At 43.9% G+C, this 12,563-nt stretch overlaps 1 protein-coding gene across 12 annotated transcripts in view; it reads left to right on the top strand.

Moving 5' to 3' along the window:
- ACTR3B (actin related protein 3B) overlaps positions 1–3,890 on the top strand; it is a 121,353-nt gene extending 117,463 nt beyond the window's left edge. For all 12 annotated transcript variants that reach the window (XR_016210370.1, XR_016210371.1, XR_016210372.1 and 9 more), the window contains 3 exons: positions 1,077–1,202; positions 2,244–2,327; positions 2,959–3,890. Coding sequence is in view for 6 of the 12 variants with exons in the window: in XM_051857097.3 (XP_051713057.1) it covers positions 1,077–1,202; positions 2,244–2,327; positions 2,959–3,054 (306 nt within the window). In the remaining 6 variants the exon portion in view is untranslated. The remainder of the gene's footprint in view (positions 1–1,076; positions 1,203–2,243; positions 2,328–2,958) is intronic.
- Positions 3,891–12,563: the final 8,673 nt, after the last annotated feature.

Here is a 12,563-nt window from a genome sequence, read left to right as displayed (position 1 = left end):
TCACTGGTGGCTTCTCATGGCCCTGCTTCTGTTTCCTTTCTGACTTTACCTGCCTACCCCTGAGTTCTCACGGGTGCTGCTGCAGCTCTTCCCGGAGCTGGCACGAGGGAAAGCAAATCCTCTTTTGCTCAGTGCCGGCCGTCTTTCCTGAGGACAGCAGTGGCAGGAGCGGACCACTGCCATTGTGGAGAATGTACAACCCAGGTTACGGGGACAGAGAGTGTGTTCTGTCATCCTGGCTCCTTGTGACTCCTGCTTGCCTGTAAACTTCGTGAGGAGTCCACTGTTCAGACACACAGAGCTGACTGGGAGGCGTGCCTGACAGCAGGTAGTCCCGCGGGGACTCAGGGCTCTCAGGAGGAGCAGGGTGAGCACTCGGGGATTGAGAGGATCTTGAAGTAGGTCTTCTGGCTTCTGGAAGGATTATTTCATTTTCCATATATAGTTTTTGCAAGTGATTTTTTTTTTCTGTAAGAATGTTAAATCAGTATATACTTAATTACACTTACATTGTCCCAAATAATACCCGGTAGCCTGAAAGAATACAATTTTTACCCCTCTTCAAAGTCTGATTGGTGATCTAATGGCAGTTTGTCCAGTGGTCGCTGAGTCGTCGGGTGCTGGAGAAGAATGGGAAGGGAGACAGCTCATTGGAAAGGCTTCTCCAGAAAACGGGGGCCTTCGCAGCATCTCCCTTCTTGAAAGTGTTAGTGGGAAGACTCATCTGTGCCAGTGGTCACTAAGGCAGAACCCCTGAAGATCGGGCTTGGTTTGGACCAGTGGTTCTGTGGGGTCTGAGGGGGAGCGCGTGGGAGGAGAATGACTTTGTTCACACTTGGTTACAGTCGAGGGAGCGTGCTGAAAGGAGCAGTCTGTGACACCTTGTTGTCACAGGGAGAGAAAACACCACCTGCACGCTTCTGATGGCTTCGACTTTGCTTTACTTAGTGTCTTTTCATATAGGGTCGGTGTGTTACTCCACAAGCATTGGATGTGAGGGGATTCTGTTGTGGCACAACAGAACCACGTGGGTGGGTGATTTCATCCAAGGCACCCCTCTGCTTTGTGTTTTTTAGAATGTCGTTCTTTCAGGAGGCTCCACAATGTTCAGGGATTTTGGACGTCGATTGCAGAGAGATTTAAAAAGAGTGGTGGACGCCAGGTTAAAACTAAGTGAAGAGCTGAGTGGCGGCAGAATCAAGGTAGGAGACCAGGAACCATATGGGTGCTAATGAAGTGAGTTTCTGCACCAGCATTGGCTGGGCTCTCTCTTCCTGACACAGAGCTGAAGGAGCTCGTCTTTCATGAAAGAAAAACAGATTGCAGCACTTAGCCATGCTGAGAAGTTGCAACGGAGTTTTGCTGCCTGAACTCGTTCCAAACATGTAGTTAAAACTGATGCACCTAGTGATGCAGCAACGGCAGTTTCACGCACCCGCTACGCCACGTCGCCAGCAGATTGTGTGTGTGTGTGTGTGTGCGTGCGTGTGTGTGCTGTAAGAGATCGGGCATGTCATATAATGACACTGTCCCAAGGAGACGGAGTTAATTTATAGTAAGGATCTAAGGATCTTTAGTATCCTTTGGAAATGTTCTCATTAAACAAAAATAACTAATACTGTCAGGGAGGTGAGACGTGTTCCTCCAGTTAACAAACTGCTGGTTTTAGTTAGACATCTAACCAAGATTGTGCTTGGTAGGGGAAGTGGGAACAAAGAAGCGAGCCCCCTGAGACAGAGCCAGCTGGCTGGGAAGGGGCAGTTCCTTCAGTGTTTTTGGAATGGCTAGCTGTTTCTTAGTGTGTGTGCTGCCCAAGTGGGGACTTGGAATTATCTCTACAGTGCTAAAACATCTATCTCATTTGGGCAAAAAAAAAAAAAAAAAAAAAAAGAAGAAGAAGAAGAAGGAGAAGAGGAAAAGAAAGAAATGATTGAGGGTAGTTGCTTGGGTCTTTCACTTACTGTAGGGCTTTGTTGTGTGAAGGTGCCCTCTGCGGGCTGTGCCTGCGTTTCTTTGAACCACCCAGGTCTGGAGCGATGGGGGCCGGCGGGGAGGACGTTCCTTGCAGAGGCAGCATGCGTGTAGTTGGTGCCACTGCAGGAGGATGCACATGTGAGGGGGAGGCCTTCTGCCATTAAGAGGGAAGGAAGACCCAGGAGGGATGCTACCCTGTTAGCCAAAAGATTACTTGAATAACAATTCACGTGTACCCTTGGACTAAACGTAGATTACTTTATTTCCAGCCTAAGCCCGTGGAAGTTCAGGTGATAACACATCATATGCAGCGCTATGCCGTGTGGTTTGGAGGCTCAATGCTGGCTTCCACCGTAAGTCCTTTCAGGTTGTTGCATAATTTCATTTCTGTAGCCTCTGTTAAGTGTGACTAAATAGGACAGATCTTCAAAAACTTCATACAAAATGCATGCTGTGAAAAACTTGCATGAATTAAAAAAATTTTTTGTAAGCAAATAAGCTTTCAATTCCATTTTTCATGAATTTAATGTATCCTCTATTGTTTAGAAAGGTTATATAGTGCATGTTCTAGTTATGTGGCTATAAATAGACACATACTTAATTCTGTAAGATTGGACATAATTTAATGATCACTTAAGTTGCATAGCTAATTTGCAAGTATTCTTGCTAGGGGTTGTAGATAACATGAATAAGTGAAATAAAAAATAAATCTTGAATTATTAATTCCAGTGATTTTCCTAATTAATTTTTCAAATTTGTTAGTAACTGACACCCTGTCAGCATGGGGCCTGCATATAGTGGGCTCTAGATAAACAGAGGGTGAATACGTCTTTAAAAAATGAGATAACTAGTGTGTCAGAGAGGTCAGAATCCTATCAGAGTGGTTTGGAGAGAGAGGAAGTCTAGGGTTAGGAGAGCTTCTCGTTTGCTTAATAGTTTATTTCTGAACTAGTCAAGTTTCCTTCTAACTGTTGCCTCTGGCAGCCGGAGTTTTTTCAGGTCTGCCATGCCAAGAAGGACTATGAAGAGTACGGCCCTGGCATCTGCCGTCACAACCCTGTCTTCGGAGTCATGTCTTAGTGTCCGCCGGGATTATCGTTCGATCGTGCCATATTGGGGAGCAAGTGTCCTTCGGAACCCAGAGAAGAGTGCAGTTTCTGTACATAACAGCGTCCGGTGTTGGTGTCCGAGCAGTGTGCGTGCATTGCCCAGTGCATGAGGCACAGTGCAGAGTCTTTTCAGTACAAGCCATTTATTTATGTGCCGACTGTTGTATGCCCGTTCCTTTTTCCCTCACACCCCACTTCCTGCTCCCCCCATTTTCTCTCCTCCTCGCCACCCGAGCTTCTAGTTGACAGATGCAGTTCTGAAGGGATTCAGATGCGACTGGAAAAATTGTTAGGGGAGAAAACACACTAGAAGATGGTGTGGAATCGTTCACCCCCAGGAAATGATGGGGGTTGTAAACCCTTTTCCTCCCAGCCTATTTTTGTAAATAAAATGTTATAAACTTGAAATACAAATCGATGTTTATATTTCCTATCATTTTGTATTTATGGTATTTGGTACAACTGGCTGATCCTAAGCACGAATAGATATTGATGTCATGGAGTGCTGTAGTTTAAGTTTCTAACTGTGAGGCATGTCCTGATATATTTATAGGCAGACAATAAAACAGAGAAACAGAGCAAACTTTGTTTGCCACGTTTGCTAGAAAATGATTATACTTTATTGGAGTGACATGAAGTTTGAACACTAAACAGTATTGTATGAGAATTATTATAGATAATGTATCTTTAGTTTTTTGTTTGAATTTTCTGGAATTGTTTTATAGAAGATGATGGTTTGTTTTGGTGAGTGTTGGATGAAATACTACCTTGCACTATTGTAATAAAAGCTGTTAGAATCTTTATAAATTTTTTTTTCTGTAGTGCGGTGGTCTTTGGTGTTCTGCTTTCTGCCTTTTTTTTTTTTTTTAAAGATTTATTTTTATTTATTTGAAGGACAGAGTTACAGAGAGAAGTAGAGACAGGGAGAGAGGTCTTTCATCTGCTGATTCACTCCCCAAATGGCTGCAATGGCTGGAGCTAAGCCAATCCGAAGTCAGGAGCCAGGAGCTTCTTCTGGGTCTCCCACATGGGTGCAGGGGCCCAGTGACCTGGGCCATCTCCTACTGCTTTCCCAGCCATAGCAGAGAGCTGGATCGGAAGTGGAGCAGCGGGACTGGAACTGGTGCCCATATGAGATGCCAGTACTGCAGGCAGCGGCTCTACCTGCTACACCACAGCGCCGGCCCCTGTGCTTTTTTATTTTATTTTTTTAAAGATTTATTTATTTTATTTGAAAGAGTTAGAGCAAAAGAGGGAGACAGAGAACGAGAAAGGATAGAGATCTTCCATCTGCTGGTTCACTCCCCAAATGGCTGCCAACAGCCAAGGCTGGGTCAGGCTGAAGCCAGGAGCTTTTTCTGAGTCTCCTACATGGGTGCAGGGGCCCAAGCACTTGGGCCATCTTCTACTGCTTTCCCAGGTGCATTAACAGGGAGCTGGATCAGAAAATGTGGAGCAGCTGGGACTTGAACTGACACCCTTATGGGATGCTGGCGTTGCAGACAGTGGCTTAACCTGCTGCGCCACAGCACCTACTGCATGGTTTTTTTTTTTTTTTTTTTTTTCCCCATTGTTGTTTGTGAAACAGAGCAAGACAGAGAGCTCCCATTCACTAATTCACTCCCCAAATGCCTGAAACAGTTGAGAGGTAGGGTGAAGCCAGGAGCTGGGACCTCAATCCAGGTTTCCCACGTGGGTAGCAGGAACCCAATGACTTGAGCCATCACCTGTTGCCTCCCAGGATCTGCATTAGCAGGAAGCTGGAATGGGGACCTGGGGATGGAACTCAGGCCCTCTGATATGAGATGGCAAACTGTTAGGACAGACACCCGCCCCTCCATAGTTCTTTCAAAGACTATTGAAATTTGATTTGATGATTAATGTCAAATTTGTGGAAGCAAATTTTTAAAAATGATTTATTTATTTATTTGAAAGGCAGAGTTAAGGGGGCTGGGGGAGGAGAGACACACACAGAGATACCTTCCTCCATTGGTTACTCCCCAAGTCTGAGCCAAGCTGAAGCCAGGAGCTTGGAACTCCATCTGGGTCTCCCACAGGAGTGGCAGAGGCCCAGGTACTTGGGCCATCATCTTCTGTCTTCCCAGGTGCATTATCAGGAGTTGGATCAGAAGTGGAACAGCTGGGACTCATACTGGCGCTCTGATACAGGATGCCAGTGTTGCAAATGGTGGCTCAGCTTGCCATGGCGCACCCCCCCCACCCCCAGGAAATTTCTTAAAATGATGTGAACTGCTTGTTCCCCAGTGACCACTTCACCAGTGGGAGACATGGATGATAAACATGTTGGAAATGTGTTGCTGTGGATTCATTCTGAGAGGAGAAGCATGGTGGGGGCAAGAGGCGCGGAGCCACGACACAGACACTGGGAGTCCAGAAGTTGGGTGGAAGCAGGCTAGAGGCGGGCAGATCGCAGACTCGTTTATTCACTTGGTGCAGCAGCTTATATAGCAGAGGCAGCCAATCCGGTCAAGGACCGGTTTATGCCGTAACCAATCACTGCCTGCTGCTAGGCAGGCTCCTTTGCCAGGTGGGTTCCACTGTCATTTTCTGAGTAACTGAAGGTGTGTCTTGCTCGCTCGCCAGTGCCGTCTTGGCGTGGCCTTCTCATTTCACCTCAGAAATGTTTTTTGGACTGTAGGTATAGTGGAGTGGTGTTCCGCATGATTTCATAACTTTAAATGTAACTACTCTGACATTTGCTGAGGAGATTGCCAGCTTGAAAGGAAATTTGTTAAATTAATAGATTTAAGTTTACTCCAGTTTTTCATATCCTTATAATTATGTTACCTTTAAACTGTTAGTTATGGTGTTCCTTATAAGTTGGGAGGTATGTTTAACTGTTAGAAAATTTGCCTTCATAAATGTTGGATTCTAGTATTTAAGTTTAAAAACAAGATTAGGAACAATAAACTCAGCAGTCTGCCTTACCTGTGGTCTCACTTTGTGTGATTTTATTTACCTGCAGTGGGGGCTGAAGATACTATCTGGAAAATTCCAGAAATAAACAGACTACATTCACATAACTTTTAATAAGTGTGTTATATTTTATATTTTAACTCTATTATTAGTCATTGTAAAGCTCTTACTGTGCCTAATTTATAAATTTTATTATCACAGGTATGTATGTATGTTTAGGAAGAAAATATGTATGTTTTGGTATTATATATGTATAGGCATATACAATACCAACATTCAGGCATCTGCTAGAGGTCTTAGAAATATCCCCCTCAGACAAGGGGGCCGTTGAGTTTGGTGAGCCTTCAGGGCAGTTCCTTCCCCCTCCCCTGTATTGTCATTGACCCCCCTGCTCAATGTCTACTCGAGAGTCTGATGCCAGTTGGTTCTTCCAGACAGATTGTTCCTCTGTATTCCCTCTGGAGTTTGCTCCATCTTTGGTCATCTGGACTTTGCACAGTGAGTGCTCTCGTTTCTGCCTCTGCTATGGGTCTGTGTTGGCAGGTGCCTTGGTGCTTTGGTAGCCCTCGTACAGACTTCTGTGTGTCAGCATCAGTACGGACATTGGTTAAACCAGAGCTAATAAAACCTGATCTCAGACCACACAACATCTAACGCTTCTGTCTTCCTTGTATGAAACAAGGTTGTTTCTGAGATTTTACTTAAGTTTGGCAGTTTTTTTTTTTTAAAAGATTTTTTATTTATTTATTTGACAGGTAGAGTTTACAGGATCATGATGAGAGCATTCTGTTTTAAACAAGATCTGCAGGGCAGCATGGTCCATTAGAACATGGCTTGCATAATTCTGTGGTTCTCAATCCTGGCTGAGACCCATCCCACACTAAATGAATCAGAGTGGGCTTGGGGATGGGGAGTGGCAGGAGGGTTAGGGAAGCCATCTGTGTTTTGCTTTTTATTTTTAATCTCTTTAGGTGATGCCAATCCGTATCTAGATCTGCAGACTCTGATGAGCAGAAAGGAGGGCTTTTGACTCGGGGAGATCTGAGCATGAATTCTGGCAGTTCATTAGGCAAGTGCTGTCTTACTGTGTTTCCTCAGCTGTCTGAGAATTGCAATGGCCCCATTACCATAGTAGATTGGAATTAATGTTTTTGTTTATTCAAGAAACCTTCCACATACTGTGGGTAGCAACGAACTGGGATTCTGCACAGTGCATTGGCCACATTATAAGGAGCAGAAAGGGGTGGACATTGGGATGCAGTGAGTTAAGCCGCTGCTTGGAATGCCCACGTGAGTCCCTGAGTTCCAGTCCTGGCTCCTCTGCTTTGACACAGCTTCATGTTCATGTATACCCTGGGTGGCAGCTGGTGATGGCTCAAGTACTTGGACCCCTGCCATCCACGTGGGAGTCCTGGATGGAGTTCCTAGCTTGTGGCTCCTACCTGGCCCAGTCCTAGCCGTGGTAGGCATTTGAATAGTGAATCATTTGTGCTCTTGCTCTCTCTCTCTCTTTGTCTTTCAAATGGAAATAAACACTTTTTTTTTTTTTTTAAAGAAAACACTGGGAGCAGGCATTGTGGCATTGCAGGTTAGGTGCCACTTGGTACACCTACATCCTGTGTTGGAGTGCTGGTTTGAGTGTCAGCTGCTCCACTTCTGATCCAGCTTCTTGCTAATGCACCTGGGAGGCAGCAGATGATGGCTCAGGCACTTGGGTCCCTGTCACTTATATGGAAGACCTGAATGGAATTCCTGGTTCCTGGCTTCATCTTGGCCCAGCCTTGGCTGTTGCACCCATCTGGGGAGTGAACCAGTGGATGGAAAATCTTGCCATCTGTCCCCTCCTTCACCCTCCTTTCTCTGTCACTCTGTCTTTCAAATAAATTAATTTAAAAAAAAAAAAGGAAAAATGCTCTGAGTTAGGCTGTCAATTTTTAGAAAACCTGCATATACTTTTTTCAGGTTGACTTAATTACTGCTAGATCATATTATAGTAATGAGTTAAGTATTACTAGAGTTGACAGATAGTCAACTTTGTAGGGCAGAGATGTCTTACAACTTCAAGTGAACAGTTTTCCATTTAATCAGTACACTGTTTAACAAATATCTCTAAGATTGTAAGTCAACAGTATTTAAAACTACTGAAACAAACCTTTTAATAATACAGAAAGTTTGTCTTATTTAACAGATTTAGACATAAACTTCATGATGATAAAATATAGGAACAGCTTTAACTTTAAAAACCTGGCATGGTTTAACCATTTCATAGTGTATGTATATTTCAGTAAATCTAAAATATGTATTTATTTGAGAGAGAGACCTCCCGTCTGCTGGTTCACTCCCCAGATGTCCACAATGGCCAGGGCTGGGCCAGACCAAAGCCAGGGGCCTAAGCACACGGGCCAGCTTCTGCTGCTTTTCCAGGCCATCAGCAGGGTGCTGGGTTGAAAGTGGAACAGATGAGACTTGGATCAGTGCCCATCTAGGATGCCAGTGCTGCAGGCGGTGGCTTTACCCATTATGGCACAATGCCATCTCCTATATTTCAAAACATGCTATACATGGTAAATGCATCCAGTGTTGTCTGTTAATCTAAAATCTGGCAACTGATAACAGGAATATTTGCTAACATCATCTCTGTAACAAGACATGATGAATATTGCAGAGTTGTTCTTTGCAGTGCACCTGTGGGACTAGCTGCTTAGCTTTTAAAAGTGGAGATATTAACTCCTGAGGGCTTTGGTTTCTGTAAGGACATGAGGCTTATGATTTTGTTTCTACATACACAGGGCACAGGGAAAAGAATAGGGAGAGCGATGGAAGCTGTTGGAGTGGAAAGGGGAGATAATGACTTGATCAAGGCCCCTGAGGAGTCGAGAGGCAGAACCCCTGAGTACAGGGTGAGGCAGGAGAAGCCCAGAAGGCACTGGTGCTCCCAGTGGGGCTCATGCACGTGGTTGGGGGAACGGGAAGGAGGCAGAGTTGGGTTGTCGTCAGGTGAGTGTGATGACAGGGCAGATCTGTGTGGCTGAAGTTCAGGTAGGCTGAGCAGCAAGGGGGAATGAGAGTTTGGCAAGGTTAGGATGTTTGTAAGATTTCAGCGGCAGAGCACTTCTCAGCAGTAACAGGTTCATTGTGGTCATCATGTAGAAGTTGAATCTGCGAAAGAATTTAGGGGATTTGGATAGGTCATAAGACTGATCCAGTTGCTGAAGTCCTAGATGAGCATGGGAGATGGCCACAACATCAGAACTTTGCTAAGTGCTGATTCTGCGTGACCTTATTTAATCTTTTTTTTTTTTTTTTTTTTTTTTTTTAAGAGGTAGAATTACAGACAGTGAGAGGGAGAGACAGAAAGGTCTTCCTTCCTTTGGTTCACTCCCCAAATGGCCGCCACGGCAGGAGCTTTGCTGATCTGAAGCCAGGAGCCAGGTGCTTCCTCCTGGTCTCCCATGTGGGTGCAGGGGCCCAAGCACTTGGGCCATCTTCCACTGCTTTCCCAGGCCACAGCAGAGAGCTGGATTAGAAGAGGAGCAGCCAGGACTAGAACCGGAGCTCATACGGGATGCTGGCACCGCAGGTGGAGGATTAACCTACTGCACCACGGTGCTGGCCCCAACCTTATTTAATCTTAACAACTGTGAACTTGGTATTACTGTGCCTGATTTACCAGAGGGGAGCCTATGGCCAAAAGTAATTCAGTTACATGTCGAGACTACACAGCTGGGGAGCAGAGAAGTGCTGTGTCAGTGCATTGACTTTTTTCCATGTTACAAAACAAGCAGATAAAAAGACAGTTGTTAATCTAAGCTCTTAGAACCAGAATGAGATCCTCGTGCAGGTTCTGTGCAGGCTAGTCTTTATTACTATGTTATGAAGCAATTGTGTCTTAAAAGCCTCCTTCACCACAGTTGTGTTAAAAATGACTCATGAACTATATTACCTTTAGGAATTGCATTTGTTTGTTTGTTTATTTTAATATTGATGTATCTGAAAGGCAGAATGAGAGAGAGAGGGAGAGACAGAGGAAAAGATCTTCCATCTGTTGGTTTACTCCCTACATGGCTGCAATGGTTGGGGCTGGGCCAGCCCAAAGCCAGGAGCCTGGAACTCCATCCAGGTCTCCCACGTGGATAGCAGGGGTCCAAGTGTCTTCTGCTGCTTTCCCAGGCACATTAGAGAGCTGGATTGGAAGTGGAGCATCTGGGACTTGAACTGGTGCTCCTATGGGATGCTGGTGTCATAAGTGGTGCCTTAACTCTCTGTACCATAACAGACCTAGGCACTGATGTCCTTGAAAATAGGAGCCCCTAGATGCTGGCACTGTGGTGTAGCGAGCGGGTAGAGCCGCCACCTGCAGTACTGGCATCCCTTAGGAATGCCGGTTTGTATCAGCTGCTCTTCTTCCTATTCAGTTCCCTGCTATTGTGCCTGGGGAAAACAGCAGATAGCCCAATTACTTGGCGCCTGCCAGCTATGTGCGAGACCCAGGTGAATTTCGTGGCTCCTGGCTTTGGCCTATTCCAGAGCTGGCTGTGCAGCCATCTAGGGAGTGAACCAGCAGATGGAAGATCTCTCTCTTTTCTCTCCCTCTCTCTCTCTAACCAAATTTCAAAATAATTAATTTAAAAAAATGCTGGAGTCCTATGTTGCTTATCTTTGTACCCCCTGGGGTCCTCACGGTGCCTTGTACATGGTAAGTGCTCAGTAAGTAGTTCTTAAATTACATTTGTGTTCAATAAAAAGCATTACATGATAGGTAACCTTAGATGAGAGCCAGATATTGAGTATCTGGGATTTTAATTATCTTAAGAGTTTTAGTGGTCTTATAAAATCTCTTTAAGTTTTGGCTCCAGTAGATGTTTTATGTTCCTGAAAAGTAGATGATGGAGCTTGTGGGGTGCCGGCACGTGGCTGTGCGTGGCCTTCCTCCACACTGGCTGCCATGTGCAGTGTGACCTTTCACCGAGAGACCTACCCTACAGAAATCTTGAAGACACATGTGTGTTTTATACAACTCAGAATACATATGAACTATGAGCTCATGGGTGACGGGAGTACAGAGCGTTTTGTGATTGATTCGTTCCGTATGGCCCCTCCCTTCTATCTTATTTGTAAAAATCATGGTTGTGCCAAATAAAGCTTGTGAGATTCATCAAGTGCACAGCTTATTTAAAGCCACAGAGAGCCCCATTACGAATATTTGTCTGTTAAATAATTCTTAAAGAATATTTCATAACATTTATTTTTAAATAACAGCCTTATTAAATAGAAATGTAAATTGGCAAAGTAATTGCATGTGGCTCTGGCAATTATATCAGTTTCTCTTGATCAAATAGAAGTAAATCTTTTTTTCCATTTTTTTTTGTTTAAGGTATACAAACGTTATGCATTTCATAAATACAAATTTAGGAACATGGTGAATCTTCCCACCCTACCCTCTCTCCCACCTGCACTCCCTGTTTTACTAAGATCTATTTTCAATGAACTTTATACATATAAAATTAACCCTACACTAAGTAGAGAGTTCAACAAATAGTATGAAAAGAAAAGAAAAACTGTTCCTCAACAGTCAGGACAAGGGCTGTTCAAAGTCATCACTTCCACTTCCACTTCTTAGTTACCACAGGTCAGGGAGAACTTCTAGTATTTGTCCTTTGGGGACTGGCTTTTTCACTAAGTGTAATGTTTTCCAGTTGCATCCATTTTGTTGCAAATGACAGGATTTTTTTTTTTACCGCTGTGTAGTATTCCATGGTGTACATATTCCATAATTTCCTTATCCAGTCTTCAGCTGATGGGCATTTGGGTTGATTCCATATTTAGCTCTTGTGAATTGAGCTGCAATAAACATGGGCGTACAGGTAACTCTTTCATATGCTGATTTCATTTCCCTTGGGTAAATTACCAGGAGTCTGGTGGCTGGGTCATATGGTAGGGCTATCTGTATTCAGATTTCTGATGTATCTCCATCTGTCTTCCACAATGGCTGTACCACTTTACATTCCCACCAGCAGTGGATTAAGGTACCTCTTTCCTCACATCCCTGTAGAAACAAATCTTTTTTTTTTAACTTTTATTTAATGAATATAAATTTCCAAAGTATGGCTTATGGATTACAATGGCTTCCCCCCCATAACGTCCCTCCCACCCGCAACCCTCCCCTTTCCCACTCCCTCTCCCCTTCCATTCACATCAAGATTCATTTTCGATTCTCTTTATATACAGAAGATCAGTTTAGCATACATTAAGTAAAGATTTCAACAGTTTGCTCCCACACAGAAACATAAAATAAAAAATAATAGATGATTTTTTAAATGATGATGAAATCAGATCAGACCTATTGTCATGTTTAATCCCAGTGAGAGTCAAGTTGGGAATTGATAATTTCTTCTTCTTCTTCTTCTTTTTTTTTTTTTTTTTTACAGAAGATCAGTTTAGTATACATTAAGTAAAGATTTCAACAGTTTGCACCCCCATAGAAACACAAAGTGAAATATACTGTTTGAGTACTCGTTATAGCATTAAGCCTCAATGTACAGC

The sequence above is a fragment of the Oryctolagus cuniculus genome, chromosome 7 (assembly GCF_051225735.1).
Source record: "Oryctolagus cuniculus isolate XC-2025 breed Fujian yellow rabbit chromosome 7, ASM5122573v1, whole genome shotgun sequence".
Lineage (NCBI taxonomy): Eukaryota > Metazoa > Chordata > Mammalia > Lagomorpha > Leporidae > Oryctolagus > Oryctolagus cuniculus.
The sequence above is the reverse complement of the archived record's forward strand: the minus strand, read 5'-3'. Positions and strand labels throughout refer to the sequence as shown.